The sequence below is a fragment of the Phragmites australis genome, chromosome 2, assembly GCF_958298935.1.
Source record: "Phragmites australis chromosome 2, lpPhrAust1.1, whole genome shotgun sequence".
NCBI lineage: Eukaryota > Viridiplantae > Streptophyta > Magnoliopsida > Poales > Poaceae > Phragmites > Phragmites australis.
This window is the reverse complement of record NC_084922.1, coordinates 37136758-37158115: the sequence shown is the minus strand read 5'-3', so window position 1 is coordinate 37158115 and position 21358 is coordinate 37136758. Positions and strand designations below refer to the sequence as shown.

Sequence of the window (21358 nt, the reverse complement as noted above, 5' to 3'; positions counted from 1 at the left end):
CCAGTGGCCTCCCTTAGCCTTTTATGAAAGAGTTCCAAAAGATGAATCTAACGTTATAATTCTGATGTAACAATTATCGAGATATTTGAACATATGAGTGGTCAAACTTTTACAGATCCTAGAACTAGAAATAAAAAAGAGCGGCGGGAGTACACTAGTATAATCATACTCCGTATATACAGAACTACTAGTATTAAGTTCACAGTGTCATACTGGCATACTACTAGGAAACTACGTACTCCACTCGACAATTATTCATGTAGCACGCAGTGCCAGGACATCACGTGTGTACAGCGCGCATTGCACCTTGGAGCCCAGCGTCTTTGGGTCTCGCCTGCTGAGTAGCGACTAGTGAGTACGCACTCCCTAGTCTAGTCCTGAGGCCATCTCAAGATGCAGGATAGACCGACGATAGGTCGCGTAAGCTGCAGTACTCGCGTCGTAGCAGTCACAAGATCGAGCAGAGAGAGAGTGCTTGTCTTTCTCTTCTCTGTACTCTTGTACCTAGGTGAGCAGTACTGTATAGTAGGCTCTAGGAAAGGAGCGAAGCCATGCCTAGCTGTTGTTGCGTAGCTACGGCTGCTGCCACTTGCCTTCCTCGCCCATGTCCGCCCAAATCCTACGAGATCCCATGGAAAGACGGCCGCAGCCAGGTGCTTCACTCCCCACCCACCTACCGGGCACGGACCTTTTGCCGTTCCGGGACGGCGTTTTTGTCACTCAAACACACTCTGGGGTCGCATAGTTGGACCCTGGACGATTGATTCGTGGCCTAGCTCAAGTGGAAGCTGCAGGATTCGGGGATAGACGAGCGACTCGATTGATTTCCAGAAGATCGAACGAAGAATGGTCGGGAAAGGAACAGTGATCGCCTGCTGTTATGTCAACTCAGTGGAGTCCGTATCCGGTCCTACAGTGCAGATATAGACTCCATATGACCTGCAAATGTGCTCTAACAGAGATAGGTTCAAGTGCCAAAGTGTCACTATAGTGTTACGGAGAGAGAAATACATATTTTAAATTTACTAATTCTCTCTTATATTCGTATCACTGTTTATAAAGGATGATCGTGGGTTTGAAAGAAGAAAGTCAATACAAGATAAGAAATAAGATAACGGTTGAAAATAAAAAATGTTATTGTAATAGTATTAGAAGATGTTGTAATAGTATTATAGAGGATAAACTTTTAAAGTATCTACTGAAAATGATCTTATAGGATATGTTTGGTTCATGAATATCAGCCATCCTTGCTCACTTCATGCGTATAATCTCACAAAGCAGAGCGTTTGGTTACCTACGTATATTGTTGAGAGTTGGCTCCACCGATGCAAAAATACGGTGCGATCCTAGCTGGCGAGCGAGGACGGAATCGAGGTTCGCTCCTTAGCCTGGTTGAACAGATGCATCGTGACTCCACTGTTACGTCTCAACTCCTCCCCAATCGGTGGTAAGGGTTACCTCCACCAGTGAGCCTCCACTCGTGCCTGCACCCATGAGCCTCCACTGCCGCCTCCTCCTTCGGCTGGATCCCTCCGAAGCGTCTCCAATCCCACTGATGGATCGACCACCTCTGGCGAGATCCGTCCGTTCTAGGTGAGTACACGGGCGGCACCCCCTCCTCCGGCCGGATCCCCCTCAGATTTTGGCAGGCACCCCCTCTTTTGGCTGGATCCTCCCCTCCCTTGCTTCTAGGTGCATCGATGGCAGTAGTGCTGGTGCCGATGGCGGCGAGAGGTGGTCCCGATTCCGGCGAATCTGCATGTACTAGGGGAATCACCGCCCAGATTGTGCCTTTGCGTTGAGTGTCCCGCCGCCGCCTGCTGTGGCTGAGAGCTGAGGCTATGGTGCACGCTACGGCCGTGGTGTGATCATGCATCGGCTCGCACGCGGCAAAGCTTGCTCGGCTGCGTGTTGGCTTACCACTTCTTCCTCTCTCTACAGGTCCTCGCAACGCCAGCGAGGAGTCCCCTCCATCCTCCAGTGAGCTCCCCTTCCGAAGCAGCGAGGTAAGTTTGCATCCCTCTCATTATGTTCTTCTCTCTCAATTTCTCCTGCGTTTATGCAAATGTGGAGCTTTGAATAGTGCTTCAGTAGCATAGTATGTGCTGGGTTGGACAAAAACACAACTCAAGAAAATTTCTTGTAGAAGTTCTAATGACCATTCCAATTTGCACTGCTAGTATCCTGCCAATCATCTACTCCCAGCACATACGCAAATCTCAATCACAACCATATCATCATAACAAGATAGTTATATTTGATGAAATATATTGTTTGGATAGTAAAAGATTCATCACGAGATTGTTTCAAGTACATTTTCAAAGATTGTTACTATCCTTTATTTGCGATGAGCTAGACTTTATTACTACCTCAAGTTAGTATCTTTGGTTTGGTGCACTAGAAAACATGAGGGACAAGGTCCTTTTATGCCATCACAACATCATAAGTTAGTATCTTTGGTAGCTAGTAACAGTAGTATCCCCTTTATCTCTTGGATAGTAGATACTAGATAGAGTTGAAGGTTCATATTCATGGGTATAAGCTTGTGCTATGAGAAAATTGAATTTGCTAGAATGTTTTACTATATGAAAAGCAAAGGTTTGAATGTTTCATCCCATATGGTTTTTAGTGAAATGCCAAGTGTCACCCTTGTCCCGATGCCAATGCTACCTCCAGTAGTATGTTAATTTCAGTACTGGTATGGTATAATATAATAGAACTGTTTTTCCTTTCCATATGTGAATTTGATGTATATTTCTAAATCTAATTGCAATTTATGCTTGGTTGAAATGGTCAGATGGATGATTTGACTGTCAAGCGGCGTAAAATCATTGCTCAGGCTGCTGGAGTAGTTGCTACAATGTGTACGTACACACTGTTTGTGTATAGGCATGCAGGCCGTACACCACCTATCACCTATGGTCCCTTAGCTGAAAGAGACAAGATTAGGATGGAAAACCTTAGGTTCATTTTCCACATTGATGATCAGCACCGTGTAGAACAGCTTCGCATGAGGAGAGCTCTTTTTTTCACTTATGCACATTGTTTAGGACAAGGCGCTTGCTTAAAGACACAATTAATAGCTCAGTTGAGGAACAAGTTGCCATATTCCTGCAGTAGTTTTTCAAATAATATTGTAAATTCATGAACAATCCAAATGTATTATCATAAGCTTACAGTAACATATTTATTTTGTGCAGTTTCTCAACATGTGCTTCTGGAGTATGAGCATAAGCCTTTTTCGACCTAGTGCTTAATCGTGGGAGTCAACCCTCAACAAAACAATAACAATGGTGGGGTCAACCCAACTTCGACTGATAACCTAATGGATATCTCTTAAGATGATTTCACTTGTCAGTAGTGAATCTCCATGTCGCGAAAGTATCCTAATTTTAGGTGTACTGAAATGGTTTTGGCAACTGGTTTAGATTTCAAAGAGGTATTTTGCATTTTGTTCAATTGAGAAATAGTTCTGGCTATGACCTTGTGCTGTAGAACGAATATGGCCATAGGCCTGGCAATTGATGTGCTGCTCGTAGGGGGCTGCTAGAATTTATTTTCCTCTTATTCTTCGTCCTCCATTTTATTATGCTGCATTGATGTGCTGCTTGTAGCCCGTACTAGAATTTGTTCTTATGTTTTTGCAACTGATGAAGTGATGCATTGGTCAAATAAGCAGTGTCACAAAATTTGCTTTATCAAAGTGGACTCCTCGTAGTACAGTTCCTTGGCACAATTTTTCTTTGTCAAATATGCTCATCTTCGAGGACTTAGCCAAATTTGACCTACAACTATACCAACAGTGCATCATGACCACATCCAAGGACTTAGCAAAATTCAGCTCAAGCACATATGATCTATAACACTTTAGCCAAACCTACCTCATTCAAGTACATTACCTGAACAACACTTCAAAATTTTCAAAAAATTAAGCCAAATTCAAATTTACACAAATTTGATCTATACAACCTACATACAACAGCTTTAGGACTTGCACAGTAACCCCACCCCCACCTCACTCTCTCACTCTCACTCTCTCTCTCCCATCCAAACCGAGCAGTTGCTCCTCCCTCAAGCTCTCTCATTTTCTTCCCCCAAATCCCTCTCTCAAGAGCAAGAATCAAGGTCACACCATTGCATTTCCTAGCTCATTAGATTCCCATCCATCCAATTCTTTCACGCATGCATGAGGATTTTGGTGATTTCCAAATCAAATTCTTCACCTCTTCTTCACTGATTTTCAGCAGCACTTGGGCCTCTCTTTTGAGCTCTTTTTCCCGCTAATTTCTCCTTCACTGACGGTCACCAACCTTGGAAAATAACCTTGGGTAAGTCCCTAGGGTTCCCATGGTAGCAATGCACGTTCTTAGTTTGGTTTTGGATGAGTTTGTGGGCTGCCATCGAGAAATGGCGAAGCACCATCGTGTTCTTAAGGCAATAGAACTAGAAAGAATGTTTGGATGAGAAGAGCAAGCGATTCGTGGTTGTGGAGTGAGTAAATTAGGTTTAGAACCTACGCTTTAGTGTCTATACATGCTTCTGTGGGTTGTGTCGAGACATACAAATTGAATCGGCCTTGGTTCCTACGCGAAGTTAGGCAATCTAGAAGGATCAAAAGTTCTAATTTTTGTATCGAAACTTCCGATTAAACTCAAGTTAACCCAATTGAGAGCCTCATTTTTTATAAGTCTGGAGTATCTGATTAACACCGGAAGTTCCGACCCTAATACCGGAACTTCTAGTTAAATAAAAATTGCTAACCGAGAGCCTATGTTTTCAAAGGTTTAGAAGGTCCGATCGATCAGAAGTTCCGACTTTCAAGTCGGAAGTTCCGATGTTACCCGGATCATAAACTTCTTTGTTCTTTCGCGTGTCATTGTACTCTTAGCTTATTGCACTGCATCCTCATTCTTTACGCATCATGTGGCATATCTGATTGCACCTCATTAATTTTCATCACATTGCATGTGCTTCTCTTTAGAGAACAAAGGACCAGAGCATGATGTGGGCGTGATCGAGGGCAATCCAAAGTTGGTGGTTGTTGATTGTGAAGCTGAGCATCAAGACAAGCATCTCGGCATATTTTACCTCATAATTTGGATCATGAGAAGTCAAATTTGATAAGTTATTGCTTTATGTATATTATGCATGTTAGCTAGTCCATGTAGAGAAATCGGGTAGCACCTATCTCGTTGCATTATCCATATCTTGTTATTGATGATCTCAATCTTTATAGCCTAGGTATAACTAGGTTAGTGTCTAACTTAAATTTTTTTCAAAATGCTTAGTAATGCATAGGTCTTTGGTAGAAGTCGAGCGGTGGAATGTTTCATCATTTACGAGTTATAGGCTTAATTACATTCAAGGATAATAATAATATTGGGATGTATGAGTTTTGAGATGCTAGGGATAGGTCAGGGAAGGAACCCAGATATCATAGACCGCTTACATCAGTTAAGCACAGTCCGTTGTTACAGTTGGCTCTAGTACTTTCCGTACTTACCACATTTTGAGATAATGGTAAGATAAGTCGAATACTTTTGTAGCTGTGATCTTTTGGCTTGTTGACCTATAGTGTCGTGGGTATAATATGTTTGTAAAGGTAACGTCGTAAAGGTGTTGTGAGTATAATAGACTTGTAGAGGTATCTAATTTGCTCAAATAGTAGTTCTAGCTACCTCCACACCTTTAGTCATATCTATGGTGATTCGGGAGTAGCCCTAGTGGACCTCCGCACCTATAGTTACATATTCAAACAGTCTTAGACTCAATTGTAAAAGATTGTCACGAGTACCCCTTGTATATACTTTAGCGGGTAATACAAGCCGAATGATCCTCGTGTCATGTAGGTAAAGATGTACCTACTGTAGGGTATAAGATCAATTCGAATTCCCGTACTCTCGGTTAAGAGCATGCTTCTGTCCATTTGCATCAATAATAGAGTTTCGATATTAGGATGTTGCCATGGTATGTTGGGAATGAATGGTGATGTTGATTATGAGTTGAGATGGTTCCAATGATAGATGTGTTATATTGATGATCTCAGAATAGAAGGTTGCTTATGGTTAGGCGTACATGCTCACACCTTAAGTCAAATTCTACTTTGCATATGAAATTAATTTAACCTTTATGGTTGATTCCTTGCTACACATCTTCAAATGCATTCTCCTTGAGTTGGGTTATTATTAAATACTCATTATGGATTAAGTTTTGCGAGTAATTTCATACTCACGCTGCTTTGTTTTTCAAGCGAGGAAGAGTTAGTGTTCGGTTACTTCACGTCTGTCAACATTGGCGAAGGGAAAGAGTAGTGCTATTTACTCAGGAGATGTCTTTTAGGGTGGTGCTTATAGGCACATAACACTCCCTATCTTTTATCGTTCATGTGTTTTTCTACGGCGTAGTGACTCTAACCCACTAGGAGATGAAATTGTATTTTATCCTCCTGATATTTGTTATGTAAATTATTGTAAAATTATAATCACTTAAAGACTTGTAATCTAATTTTATTACTCACCTTTTCTTATATCTTGATACGATTAATCATATTATAAATGTATGTGTTCTTTGGCACAAAACACATATTGAGACTACCAAAATTGTATTCTTGTTAGTCATTATGATCGTGACTGTATAAATAATTGCTCTAATGATTAATTCTAATACAATTTAAACAGTTCTCCGCAACCAAAGTACAAAGCATGACCACTTCGCTTTCGCATTGTTATAGTGCTCCGTGGGTTCCAAATTGGAATGAAATCGTTCTTCACTAAACGCAGAGGAGAAGTTCATAACGATCCACCATGACCATATTTCAGTAAGATTCACACCAAACATAGTCGGACGAAGAACAGAAAGAGCTCGGATCTCGAATGGATGGCCGCAACAGAGATCCAAGTGAAGAGGTGGCAGAATGATTTAGTGCCTCTCGCCGCCAGTGAAGAGGTGGCACGACGGAGCGGCTACCATAGAGGAACTGTGCGAGTCGTTTGGCATTGGAATTTCGAATGGAAAGTCGGGATCATAGACGCATGGAGGAGTTATCCGGACGGTGGTCGTCCTTTCACGATCCGAAAACAAGACCAATCGACAGCTTCCATTAAACCGTATAGCATATGGTGTAACTATTCACATGTACTTAATTGGACATAATACTATTTAATTGGGCATAATACTCTGGTCCGGTTCCAGTAAATAGCCCCCTTCCAAATCTCAAAACCATTCCGGACGGCTCGGATAGCGGGTACATGTGTTTCAAAACCCTCTTCCTAGCAAAGAGCAAACTTTACAGCCACATGCATGCATAGGAAGCCAGGCCAACGCGTCCCTTTCATTCATTCACCTTAACCAAAGCGAAGCAAAGTAAAGCGCAGAGGTCACGTCGCGCGACCTGGCGAGACTGACCCTGCTCCACTCGTACGTACGTAGTCCTCGTACACCTGTACAACGCACGCAGCCGCGGCAGAAGCAGCAGCAGGCCTCCGCCCTCCTGCATTGATCGTTGGATCCACTGCCAGACTGCCCTCGACACGTCTCCGTCATTTCACGCTGGTCTCGCACCGGTCCAGCCGTGCTCCCTCCACCCCTGCAAGGCTGCTGCAACTGCGATCGACGCGAGCGAGCGAGCGACCAAGCAGCCACGGCCACGCACCTGACACAAAGAATACCTAGCTAGAAGTCTAGACCATCTAGACCATCATGTCCACTTCACCTCACCCTCTTTAAAGGGGATCGAAATCCTCGAAAACGTGGAAAGATAAACAGTATGTTGTTTCATAATGGAAAGTAAAATCCGTTTACTCAAATTAACGGTTTATATCAATTTAACATCATGTACTTCAGGCACTCAAAGTCCCCGACTTCAGCAGTGGCTGAAGTGGGATCCTATTCCCTTCAAGGAGGCCCGAGCCGGTCGCCCTCCCGTCCGCTCCCCGACTGTTACATCCGGCGAGCTGCTCCACGCCGCACAGTGGTAGCTAGCTAGCTCGCTCGCGCGGCGCTAGTGGAGTGGTGGTTTCCTTATTCTCGCAACGTCTCGGTGGCGGGCAGGGAGGGCTGCGGCGCCGCGCGTTTGCGAGATCGGGAAGGGGATCAAGTGAGGGGAGATGGGGAGGGGGCGCAGCGAGATAAAGCGGATCGAGAACCCCACGCAGCGGCAGTCCACCTTCTACAAGCGCAGGGACGGCCTCTTCAAGAAGGCCCGGGAGCTCTCCGTCCTCTGCGACGTCGACCTGTTTCTCCTCCTCTTCTCCGCCTCCGGCAAGCTCTACCACTACCTCTCCCCCACCGTCCCGTCGTAAGCCATGATCCCTGATCTGCCCCACTCGTGCTTGCTACAAATGCATGTGTGCTTATCAGTCGGTCGCGTGTTTCTTTTCCATAACTTCAATTTGCAGCGTCGAGGAGCTCGTCGAGAGGTACGAGGCCGCGACGCACACCAAAGTTTGGACTGATATACGGCAGGTGAGTAGTAGTAATTACGTGGTGCGTACTTGGCGTAAGCATGCACGAGTTATGCGCTTAATTTGTGTGCGGGGTACGTGTGATGGATGGATGCTGCTCGATCGAGAACTAATGTGTCCGGTGCTATGGCGTGGCAGGAGAGGCGCGCCGAGCTGGAGAACGTGGGCAGGATGTGCGAGCTGCTGGAGAAGGAGCTGAGGTTCATGATGCTGGCTCACGAGGAGCAGTACACGGTGCCGTCGCTGGAGGTGCTGGAGCGCAACCTGGAGGCGGCCATGTACAAGGTGCGCTGCGAGAAGGACCGGAAGATTGGGGGCGAGATCAACTACCTCGAGAACATTGTACGTATACTGCTCATGCCACCTTGAGGCGTTTTTCTCACTGCACCTCTGCTATTAAGCGATGCTCTTACTGCACTGCACCTCTGCCATTTGCCATAGTGACGTTCCTGTTATCTGTTCGGTCCTGCATGCAGATCAAGGGAAGGCAAGAGGAGCGGTACGGATTGTGCGACAAGGTGACCAATAGTCTTTGGGCTACTCCGCCGTTCAGTTAGCCCCTTGTTTCATTTTCACTGTGTTTCATCGTATGCAAATGACAAATCACATTAGGCACTAGTGTTTCTGCGCAAGTATACCTGGAACAAAAATACTGAATCTCTTATACTGTCATAGATTTGACATTAGACCATCATAAGGAAGTCCCTCCGCAAAGGGATTTTGATTCCCGCTCTAACGATTTTTTTTACGGTTTTCGTCATGAAAGAATTTTAATGCCATTTCCAACGGGATTCTCTTCTTTTCTTTCATAAATTTATTTCTTTTCTTTTATAAATTCATTAAAAGGGAAATTGTTGTAAATGTTAGAAAATAAAGTAACGAGAACGAGAAGATAAATTAGAAAAAAAAACGAAATAAAGGAAATATGGTAGGAATGATCTTAACTGAAATCGACACACACTGCAAGTGATCCCAAACATTATTCTAAACTTACCCTCCACGTCAAGACTACCTATACTCTTAGCGTCTTACGAGGGTAAGAGTACTACTAGTTGCACAGTTCAATGAGCGAAACATTGGTCACAGAAGGTTAAATCCGCCTTAGTTACGGTCTAACACTTGATACAGATTGTAGCAAGAATAGGCATTTTCTTTATGCATTCATGAAATAGGACGATTGCCTACAAAAGTAGACACAAAGAAAATAGCATGCAGTCCATTCAGAGGAACCGTGCATGCGCTAGTCGTAGTAGTGTCATGACTCATGAGAGGCCTGGTCCATTACAAGGCAGAAAGTGATGCAAAGACTACCAAGCTATAACATGTAGAATTGTAGACTAGACCCGTCCATACTGTGCCTTTAAGTTCAGTCGGAATAGCTGTCGCTTTACCACAGTACAAGCAACTGCATCAAGCTATGTACAGGTATGGAGCCTAGGTAAAGGGCACAGCTATTCTTGGGTACATAGCAATCGAGATGAGCAATTTTGATTGTTCTGCTTTGTTAACTTTCACTTTCTTGCTGCTGCTTCGTTTATCAAAATTTGGAGATACTAATTTCTCATTTTCCCCAGAATTGTTTAGTATCTAATTAGGTTCTGCTCTCATAATTCTGCCCACAGCTTGCTCATGCTCAGACCCTGAATGACGTGGAAGGCGGGTCCACCTCGCTAAGCAGTGGCTTGGACCTCAAACTTGGTAGATTCTGAGAAGCTTGCTGCATTTTAAGGGTCGTGAAACTTCAGTTCAGCCTAATTAACAAGTGCCTATCCTGACGCTTGCTGCAAACATTTGCAGGTTTCAACTAGCAATGGATGGCAGATCGAGGACAGATGATTCTGCCACAGTGCTGTCTCTTTTGTGCTGCTTTGAGGTCCAGAGTAATGTCAGGTTGAAAGATTATGCACTGTCCATCTGAAAGTGTCTGTAGGCTGTGACAATAAAACATGAACTCTTTGGTACTAGCATTCTTACATCAAAGCATCATGTATTAGGCAGGCACATTGGGAGAAGTTATCTGTAGTTCTGAACTATCTGTTTCATTTATCTTATCTACTACTATCCAAAACCAACTGGATCGTTCACATGTTATCCATTCATCACATGCTACCACTGTGTGTTTCTACTTGTTCGCTTCTAGAGTCATGTTCTCATTTTCACCCTGTCGTCCCTTTCCAGATTATTGCTGTTACCTTTTCTTTTATCTTAATTTTACGTACTGTGCTGTTTGTAACACAAACTATAAATATTATGTTCAGTAACACAAAATTGTAGGTATTATATACTAATTTTATACAAAACTTGATTTTAAAAATGGTATTATTTTTATTCAAAAATTCTAAAACTTTTTATATGTGTTCTGTAATCAATATATAATCTATTTCATTTAGATTGAACAAAAAAACTTATGTAGAATTTAACTAAAATTCTCTAAAAAGACTATTTTTGTAACTTTAACAATTATTAGGGACTAAAATATAATCTCAAAAATATAAAAATAACTAATATTTTTCTTATATTATAGAGTAATTTTTAAAATTATTTTAATTTTAAGTTATACGATGAAAAAGTAAGTTTATTTATAATTTTTAGGGTTTTTAGAATTATAAAATTATTTTTTGGGTTAATCTAATTATAATTAGATTTTATGTGAAATTAGTGCATAATACCTGTATTTTTGTATTATTATTTATAATAATTATAGTTTTGTGTTAATACTTGAAATTTTATGCAATTCGCTATCTTTTTTTGGACTTATTTGTTTATTTTTATAATAATTTTTTAACTTCTCACTACATCACAAATCCATACATACAGTGTTGATTTCGCTTTGTTCTTTTTAGTTCTTTTCTTCTCTGTTTTAGTCGTTCTTTTTTTTATTTCGGACATCAAATCAATAAAACTATTAGAGGGAAACAGAGAGATCCCAGTAACAGCAGAAGAAATCTAATACTTTCTCTGATCGTAAATGTAGATCGTTTTAGAATTGTGTATTAAAAATTAAGAAAGTAGATCGAATGATCTTGTTACTTCTTAATTATTATGTATTAGAAAAGATAACGTATTCATTTGTGAGAGTGATAATATTCATTAAACCAGAGTGAGAAGGGAAAAAAAAAATTATAAAATTTTAAAAATAACTTACATTTAGAGAATAATTAAAGAGGCTAAAACAACATACATTTGTAATCAGAAAAAAAAAAAACCCTCTGAAGTGGAAGATTTGAACAAAGAGCGCGTAGAGCGCAAGGAGCTCAACAAGAACGTGGAAATATAGAGATCGATAATCACATCTTGATGATCATACTCGTCGAATGTTCTCACCGCTGCTCCCAAGATTAAGCAACCAAAGACAGTAGAGATGCAAAACCACAACAATGAAACGGACAAAGTAGACACGAAACGAAAAGAGGCCATCAAAACGCGAAGGAATCGAAGAAACGGCAGGAGGAGATGGGATTTCGCCGCCGCGCAGAACACCTCGGCCTTTTAACGGCGGCTATGCCACAGGTGGGGAGGAAACCCTAGATATGTGGAACTGTGTCCGTCTGATCGTGTGGCAATGGACGAGATTTCGTTTTCCACAGAGCGCGGTGGCTTGGCCCAGTCACCGCGCCATGTGGGGAACTACTGCTGGGCTTGGGTAGCCAATATGTAAACTACTGATGGGCCTGTTAGTTTTTGGCCCAGAAATCACAGCAAAATGTTAAATGGGCTCTACAGGTAAATGTTGTCGCTCACAAATACTATGGGCTCGAATATATTATGGCCCAGGCTGCGACATCACTTATTTTCGGGTGTGACCCTCTAAAAAACAAACTTAGTTTCTGTTGTGAAGTCTTCAACTCTCAGCAAAAAGATGTCCACAGTTTGAAGTAAAATCCGTTTTACATTTTCGTAGTGCATGTAGCAAAATCCGTTTCGTGAACTATATATACCGACATTGTTATATGTAAATATTCGATTTTGATGCATGCACACATGGAGCATTTGATGTTTCTCTATTCTCCCACAGATCCGATCTCAGAGGAATCGACTATCGCAAGCTACCGTGGCCGTGTGGCAACACCATGCCAACAGGAAGCGTCGATCAAGTCCTCAGGAAGAAAAAATAGTGCTGTGTAGTAGTGGAACAACGCTCAGGCTTGAGTGGAGGTGGTTTACTCTCTATTTTCCATGATCAAACCATAAGTTTGTTTTTTTTATATTGTCAAAACAGGATTTTTCTTTAATATGTAAAAAAGTTCCTATTAATAACGAATCATTTATGGTAATTTCATCGATCTTTGAACCGATCTTCGACATTTAATAAAAATTGTGCGAGTATGTATATACGATGGTGCGTGTGTGCCTCTTGTTTCTTTTTTAAAAAAAAGTACAGCTGTAACAGCGATGCGTGGAACCTCTCTGCTCCTGCCTAGACCTTCTGCTGCACCTCGGCGTCAGAGTGGACTCGTAATTTTACTGGTGAAACGGTCAGCGCCGCGATCGATGGTTTTTACGTGTGTCACGGCCGTGCATCCAGGCATGCATCCAGCTAGCACTTGACACAGTTAACCATGATCTGATGGGCCAAATGGCAGATAAATATTCTGTGCTTAGAGACGCCATTTATTGCCGGGGGACTAAACAATCCGCCGGGACGCGAAGCTGCTGCCCGCAGGAGGCGCAGCCATCATCATGGGCAGGTCAAACGAAGTCTCGGCTCGGCTCGGCTCCGCTCCGCTCCAAGCCAGGCCCAGCCGCGCGCATTCTCACGAACGGATCAGTTTCAGCGCACAGGATAGCGCAGCTTTTAGAATTCAAGAGCAACGGGGATCCCGATACTTCACCCCGGAACGAGTTCAAAACAAGACGGGGAAGAACGTACTGCCTGAAGCATGCGGTGGTGTTGGTGTTCGATATTGGTTTCATCATAGATGATCAGAGACCTAAGTCCTAAGAGGAATCTGTTCCTCATATACGTACTTTGATGGGGACGTAACCAACATTACGGTCTCATTTTATGCAGCACTATATAAATTTGAAGACTTTAGCGTGATTACAATTAAAGTCTGTTTGTTTCAGTTTTGGATTGTAGCTTTTAGCTTTTATAATCTGAAGCTGAAATAAATAAACAGCTTTTTATTATAGCTTTTTAAAATCTACTGATTGAATTGTGAGAATCTGAGAAGTTAGTTTTTTTCAGTTTTTGAGAGATTATGAAAATCTATTTTACTAAACTGTGCATTAAAGTTTTTTAAATCTACGATTTAAAAGTTTTTCACAATCCAGCTTTTTACAATCCAGCTTCTATAAACTACTTTTCAAAATCTTCAGCTAAAACAAACAGACCCTAACACACGTAAGTGTAAACTGTTTCTCTCAGATCTAAAACTCTAATCCGATCATTAAAGATGCTGAGACTACGTGAAGACCGCCGTCGCCACTGCTACACTTACATGACCACAGCAGCACCTCAGCGCCCATTAAAGCACAATTAAGATCAACAGTTGGTAGTAATTACTGTTCTCTGTTCGGACAGCCAAAATGACAGGTGGCAAACTTCTTCCCTATAGTACACATTTTTGTTTCTTTCTTGAGCTTATTTCTGCATTAATCCAGTCTGCTCTTGGTAAGACAACTAAGTCGTTACCTGTGAACGGAATCTGATTTGAACCGCACTGTTCATTTGGTCAAACGGCAACGGGCCATGCGGCGATCGAGCGGCCCGGATCGCCCTATAAATCAGCCCGTGTCCGAAGCACGCCTCATCACCCACTGCGTTCCAGCTTCAGTTGCCCAGTGCTGCAAGAGGAGCGGTAGATTTTGAGGACCTAGCTCACTCGTGTTGGTCAAAGAGCGTGTCAAGCCAAGATGGCCTCACTGAGTAGCCGCGCCCTAGTGGTCGGTTCGGCGCTCGTCGTTGCTGCGGTGCTGCTCCCTGCCCACCACGCGATTGCGGCATACGCCGACACGGCCAGCGCGCCGACGTCAGCCAACGACATCGCCGTGCCGCCGTCATCGCCCGCCAACAAGGCCGCGGCGCCTGATGCGGCCGGCGACAAGGCCATGCCGCCTTCATCGCCTGCCAACAAGGCCTTGCCGCCTTCGTCCTACGGCAACGCCTCGGCGCCTTCACCGTCCCCCGCACTGCCGCCGCCGCTGCCGTTCGTCGTCGTGGAGGGCGTCGTCTACTGCAAGTCCTGCAAGGGGAGAGGCTACAACCGCGACATGGACGCGTCGCCTCTGCAAGGTTTGCATTGCTCATGAACTCCTAGCAAGGTCCCCTAATCAAGCCGATCAAATTAAGTCGCTGTGGCCCTGTCCACTACCAATCCCCGAGCACGTTGTTGCGCAGGCGCGACGGCGACGATGGTGTGCTACGGGCGGAAGGTGGTGAACGCGACGGGGACGGTGACGGACGCCAACGGCTACTTCCTGATCATGTTCTACGACATCAAGAACTTCCGCGCCAAGGTCTGCAAGATGTACCTGGGCTCGTCGCCGTCGCCGCAGTGCAACAAGCCCGTGTACCCCCCCAACAAGTGGATCGGACTCTCCCTCGTCAGGGAGTCCAGGACCATCCCGCCCGTGGGGCTGCAGGGACTCTACACCCCCACCAACGTCCTCTTCTATGGCCCCGCCATCAAAGGCCAGTGCCCTTACTGACGACCTGTTCCCGTCGGACAGAGGCGAAATCCACTGGTGGCCGACGTGCACGTTCGTTCGACGACGGCGAACGTGCGCGCGTACGTACGATCGATCTCGGTCGATCCGTTCCAGGCAGTAAGTAATAAGTGCAGGCATTGCATTGCATTGTGGCGCTGTACTTCTTAGCTAGTACAGTAGTAGCTGCCAGTGTAAGTTCAGTTCTAGTTCGTTCGAGGCAGTGGTGGTTGTTGGTGATTCTTCGATCGCTCCTTGTCGATTGGTGTGACATTGACATTCATATAATCCTATTGGTTCGTCAGTTCTTTAATCTCTCACGATCTTGTGACCTGTCCTTTGGCATTTCTTTTTGGTGCTGACATTTGGGGTACGCGGCCACCAGTTGCCCGATCGATCTGAAACACTCGACCAGATTTCAAATTAGGCTCACATCTTGGAAGTCGTCGGTGATCTGTAACTCTGACAGAATGGTTAACCAGAAAATTGGACCAGAATATAATACGTAATCATCGATCTTCTGGAATGTAATATTTATTGTACGCAATCTAAGATCTCATGTGCGTCTAATTAGTTGATCTAGTTAAGCATGCCTTTTTTTTAGAGGACGTTAATCATGCCTAGCCATGCTCTTTATACCTTATACCGGTGCCACATGCCAGGAATTACCGGGGAAAGAATACGTCTGGTTTTAAACACTACTCCAATAAAAGGATAAAAATCAAAAATTAGACAACATACATAAGCATATTTGTTGAAATAGATAATATGTAGTCGTATTTACTAATTTAGCATCCGTATTTGACACACAGTATACCGAAAAAGATATTTTTGACACATGGTGTGCCGAATATGTGCCGTATTCAGCACACGGTGTGCCGCGGCGTACCGAATATGGTATGTTGAAAATGGCTTTTCCTGTGACGTCACGTCGTGGTCGATTCCTACTTTTGCTTTATTCTTTCGGCCGGCTTTGTGGCTTTGTTGCTTTCGGCGTGTTTGCTGCATGTTCAAACATACCTAAGTGTTAAGGCTACCCACTGCTTTAGAGACTACATGCATGGTGAATTACGAATTTTGAAATGTACAGTTAAATTAGCAAATAATTTCAAATTTTGTTGAAAGTTGGCAATTACATAAAATGAAAACACACAGGCAAATAATTTTAAATTTTTGTTGAAAGTTATCAATTACATGAAATGTCAACACACTGGCATCAAATGACAATTAAATTAGCAAATAATTTCAAATTTGGTTGAAAGTTGCCAATTACATGAAATAACAACATGCCGGTATCAAATGACAGAATCAAACCACAGCTGGACACAACCATATTTGGCAATTACATGAAATAACAACATGCATATTTTGGTATGTTCAAACATATGTGCTACATCGCCGTATTCGGCACACCGTGTGCCAAATACAGTCCATATTCGGCACACGGTGTATCGAATATGGGCTACAGTGCCATATTCGGTACACCGTGTACCGAATGCGGATGCTAAATTAGTAAATACGACTATATATTATCTATTTCGGCAAATACGCTCATGTATGTAGTCTAATTTTGGATTTTTGCTCAGTAAAAGAGATTGGTGGCACGCACAAGAACAAGTGCACATCGATGTACACTACTGTTATACGCACAGGTGTAGCAGTATATTGGAATTTTCTTGCTCCACTCTGCGTTTTGGTCGCATTATCTCCTTAGAGTCACAAGCTGAGTAATTTTCAGTGATGATTTTTAAAAAAATTGAAACGAACCAGCAGAAGAGTGACCCGTTATATTAAAAAGGGGAATCAAAGTTTACAAAACCATTAGAATAAGGGAAACAAAAAAAATCTGATCCGAAAAGACAGAAAAACCTATTCTCCCGAAAAAAATGCGCCCTAAGCATCGTGCTCCTGCAGATACCCAAATGTCTGTCTCCTATCTAATCCTCTAGGCTAAGGTGAGCATAGATTGCTCGTTCCTACTGAAAACCCGCTTGTTGCGATCTTTCTAAAGTTCCTAGTAGGAAAGGACAACAAGGGATTTTAATCCCTTTTTAGGAATGCATGGGCAGGCTAAAAGAGGTCTCCACCATTGGAGCATGGTGGTTGAGTGCATCCACGATGTAGAATACAAGGCTAGTTAGATGATCTGATCTACAAGGAGGTCCCAAACCCTTCTAAAGAATTTGCACTTCACGAATAAATGGTAATGGCTTCCCGAGGTGCATCTGCAAAGCGGGCATAGTGGATTGTGAGGCCATCCTCTGAGGGAAAGCCTGTCTTTGAAGGGCCAGCCAAGCAAAAAACTTACATCTGGTAGGGGCCAAAACCTTCCATATGATTGCCTGAAATTTAGTGTCAGTGGCACCATAAAAATATGCTTTGTAGGCGGAGGCAGCCGAATATTCGCCTAAAGATGTTAGCTTCCACGTTATGTCATCGCACACGCTTGGACGTAGCTCGACCCTCTAGGCTGCTTTCAAAAGATCCACTATCTCTGCAATAAAGCGAGCCAAGCCTCCCCCCTTAGACTTAGGGCCCGGTATCCAAGCATTATTAGTAATAGCCTCCTATATGGTAAGATTTTTGGCATTTGATTTCTGGAACACCAAAGGAGCTAAATCCTTTGGGTGTTTTCCTTGAAGCCAAGCCGATCGCCAGAAAGGAATGCCCTTGCCACTACCAATAGTGATGGTGGTACATGCTGCAAAGAAGAGCTCATCCATATCATTACAAGGGATTTCCGACCCCACCCCTGGCAGAGGATGAGACTTCCATTGTTGCCAAAGTCATCTGAGCTGTAGGCTTCTAGCAAAGCTCTCTAAGAATGCCTAGATCACCTAGGCCAGTCGGCCTACAGACTCTCTTCCAATTTACTTTACATGTGCCACCCATCAAGTCATCTATGGCTGCCTAGAGGAAGCACATTCTGATCTTGTTCAATGCCTTAAGGACTTGCTTTGGAGGATTAGTTGTGATCACGAAGAAGATCGGTTGGAAGGAGAGAACCTACCTAACAAGGGTCAGTCTCCCACTTGGCACCATAAGCTTCCCTTTCCATCCAGTGAGGGAGGCCCACGCCTTATCCAGGATCGGCTAGAAGTGTATTCGCTTCAATCATCGTATTGTTAGGGGAAGTCCAAGGTACTTTATGGGGAAGGCAACCATCTTTGCAAGAAGCATGGTGAGGATATCACGTAGAGGGAGAGCTTTGCATCTTATCCAAAGATTTGTGCAATTTTGTTTGTAAACATGAAGCTTCACCAAAACATCTTAGGATTTCCACCAACATTTGAGCATCCTTAAGCTTTGGGGTTATAAACATCGCAACATCATCAGCATAGAGGGAGACCCGGACATAGGGGTATGATTTCTAAATCGACTTATAAGCCCTTCGTCGACCACCATAGTAATGATTCGCTGGAGCGGGTCGATGGCTATAATGAAGAGCAATGGAGATAGCGGATCTCCCTACCTTAGCCCTTTTCCATGCAAAATGGACGCCTTAGGGATTTCGTTAAGGAAGACTCTTGATGAGGCCATGCTCAAGAGGCAGGCGATCCAATCACACTAGCGAGTTGGGAAACCCATGTGGTGGAGAATGATGAGTAAGAATTCCCAATGAACCGAATAAAAAACTTTTGCAATGTCCAACTTTAAGAACAAAGCGGGTGTGCCATTGCGATGAAAACGACAAGCCATGTTTCTGACCACCATAAAGTTCTCATGGATGCTACGACTCGTTATAAAAGCACTTTGGCATCAGGAGACAAGGGAGTCCATGTGGGGGGCCAGCCGCAGTGCAAGAATTTTGGAGATTATCTTTGCTATGGAATGAATGAGACTAATTGGGTGATAGTCGGAGATTTTTTCATCCCCCTTCTTCTTTGGCAAAAGGACAATGTTAGTTGAGGTCAGGAGATTGAACCCCATGGCCCACAGATGACAGAATGCTTGCGCCGCAACATCCAAGTCTTCTTTAATGATTCACTAGCAATTTTTGAATAAGATTCCGATGAAACCGTCTAGCCCAGGTGCCTTATCAGAGGACATGGCAAGGATGACCTGATGGATCTCCTCGATGGTGAGTGGGGCAACTAGATACTGCAAGTCGGCAGACGTATGGCTAATCCGCCCCCAAATGAGGTTGAAAAACCGAGGCATAGGCCGATTCAGCATCGCAACAAAGTGATCTTACATGATAGCTGCCTTGTCATCATGGCTGGTGGCCCACCCCTGTGACAACTTGAGTCTTTGGATGTGCTTTTTCCACCTCTTCGCATTGACTCTGATGTGAATTTTTTTTATTTGATTCCCCCTCCTTAAGATAGGCTATTCCGGAAGCTTATCGCTTTCTAGCTCGCTCAGTGGCTGCCAAACCCAAGATGCATTGTTTTAGCCTAGAGCGCAGGCGGAATTCTTGAAGGGATAGTTATCTTGATTATTGTGCTTTGTCCAAGCGAGAGATGACATCCATAGCCATGAGGAGGGTGAGATTAGCATCGAAGATTAGGCGTTTACTCCGTGCTTTAAGCCCCGTCGCCGTCACTCATAGCTTGTGGTCTAGGATGTGGAAGGGGTCAAGATGAATAGTTGGTCGATTCCATGCCATAGTGACGACGTTGAGAAAGCCAAGGAGGCGGGTCTAGAAGTTTTCAAATTTGAAAGGCTTTGGACGCCTTGGACCCTCAGCACTTGATAGTAGCAGTGGACAGTGGTATGAGTGAGAGCTGGACAGAGCGAGGAGGGTGTGCTTGCCAAAGGCAGCGTCCTATTTTGCATTGCAGAAAACTCTGTCAAGACGAACCAAGGTTGAGTTTTGGCACTCATTGCTCCAAGTGAAATTTCGATTTTGAAGGTTTATTTCATGCAGCTCACATGCATTTAGGGCCAGCCAAAACTACGCCATCTGCTTGTAGTTTAAGTTTGCATTGATCTTATCACTCGATTTGTAAATAAGGTTGAAATCCCCAAGGACGAGCCATTTGGAGCCCGAAGCATGTTTACAATCCCTAAGCTCATTCAGGAATTCCTCTTTCAGATTGTCATGGACGGGCCTATAGATAGCAGTTAGGTTGAAGGAGGTGGAGCAATCTTTAAGATTTACATCCGTTGAGGTGTCGAAGTCACTCGTTGTGATGTTCTCAAGGTGCAAAGCATTGCCATTCCAAAGAAGGAGGAGGCCACCTCTGGCGCGCCTAACTCTCACTACCGGTTTGAAGGCAAATTTTGATAGCCTACTCCCCCCATGTGAGAAGCGATTTCATGATCAACTGTACATACAAATTTGTTTCCTGAAGGCAAGCTAAATGGCAAGGCGTTGTTGAAAGGATCTCACGAACGACACTTCTCCTTGCAGGATGATTGAGCCCACGGATGTTCTAGGTCAGGATATCAAAGTTTGGGCCTATCATTATAAAATGGTAGTTCCGTGGGTCCATTCAGATATAGGGATATGTCGAGGAGGTAGAAAACTAGAAAGAGAGGAGCATGTAGGCCCCCAGCAGTCATTTCTGAGCATATAGTTGACCAAAATTGCTAGCCATTAAAACATAGGTTCAAAAGTGCTGGAGAGTGCGGATGCGTTGGCGACCTAAGTTACTGGCTGCCGGTAGACGACGTGGTTCTGACATGATAGAATATGATGTAGCATGATATCATGGAGACAAAATACAACACTCAGAGGCTGAAAAACCGAAGCAGTTAGGCTTCTCAAAGCATGATTTTAAATGCTTCAGTAGTCTGTTTCCGTTGAAGGCTTGAACCCCAAATAATGAAAAAGAGTTCGAGAGAATGTGTTCATCTTTTTTTTAGGGAAGCGAATGTGTTCATCTTGGAGAAACTTGTGAGATTTCTGCTGTGGACCTCTGGAGAGCCGTTCACTATTACTCGGCCCATAATCTAGGCCCATTTTTTTCCATGCTTCCTTCCACGGGCCAATCTACAAAGCCCGTTCCTCTAAAAACTAGCCCGTAGTCAAAGAAAGAGAAAAATCCCAGTTTGCTGCTGTCAGTAATTCTGACAAATTTTTTGACTTTAGTTAAAGTGAATATTTTTGTGTGATCAATACAAAGAGCTTTTTTATAGATAGTCAGGGCATGAACAATATTAAATACTTATGACTAGTTACTTAAGGAAAGAGAGTGTTAAACAGTTATATAAAAATTATAATTTTTAATACAAACAAAGACTATATTAACTATCTTATTAACACTAATATAAACAATGATACTTTAGTAAACTCTTGTTCT

The 21358-nt window shown here is 43.5% G+C and overlaps 2 protein-coding genes across 2 annotated transcripts; both read left to right on the top strand.

The window, feature by feature from the left end:
* The first annotated feature begins 7851 nt into the window (after positions 1-7851).
* LOC133910066 (MADS-box transcription factor 32-like) lies at positions 7852-10531 on the top strand. The gene is made up of 6 exons (XM_062352587.1): positions 7852-8296; positions 8397-8463; positions 8601-8804; positions 8939-8980; positions 10085-10160; positions 10260-10531. The coding sequence occupies exons 1-6, from the start codon at positions 8106-8108 to the stop codon at positions 10268-10270; spliced, it is 591 nt and encodes a 196-aa protein (XP_062208571.1). The 5' UTR covers positions 7852-8105; the 3' UTR covers positions 10271-10531.
* Positions 10532-14204: 3673 nt separating this feature from the next.
* LOC133910065 (non-classical arabinogalactan protein 31-like) lies at positions 14205-15409 on the top strand. The gene is made up of 2 exons (XM_062352586.1): positions 14205-14697; positions 14803-15409. Exons 1-2 carry the CDS (start codon positions 14319-14321, stop codon positions 15111-15113), a joined length of 690 nt encoding a protein of 229 aa, XP_062208570.1. The 5' UTR covers positions 14205-14318; the 3' UTR covers positions 15114-15409.
* The last annotated feature ends 5949 nt before the right edge of the window (positions 15410-21358 follow it).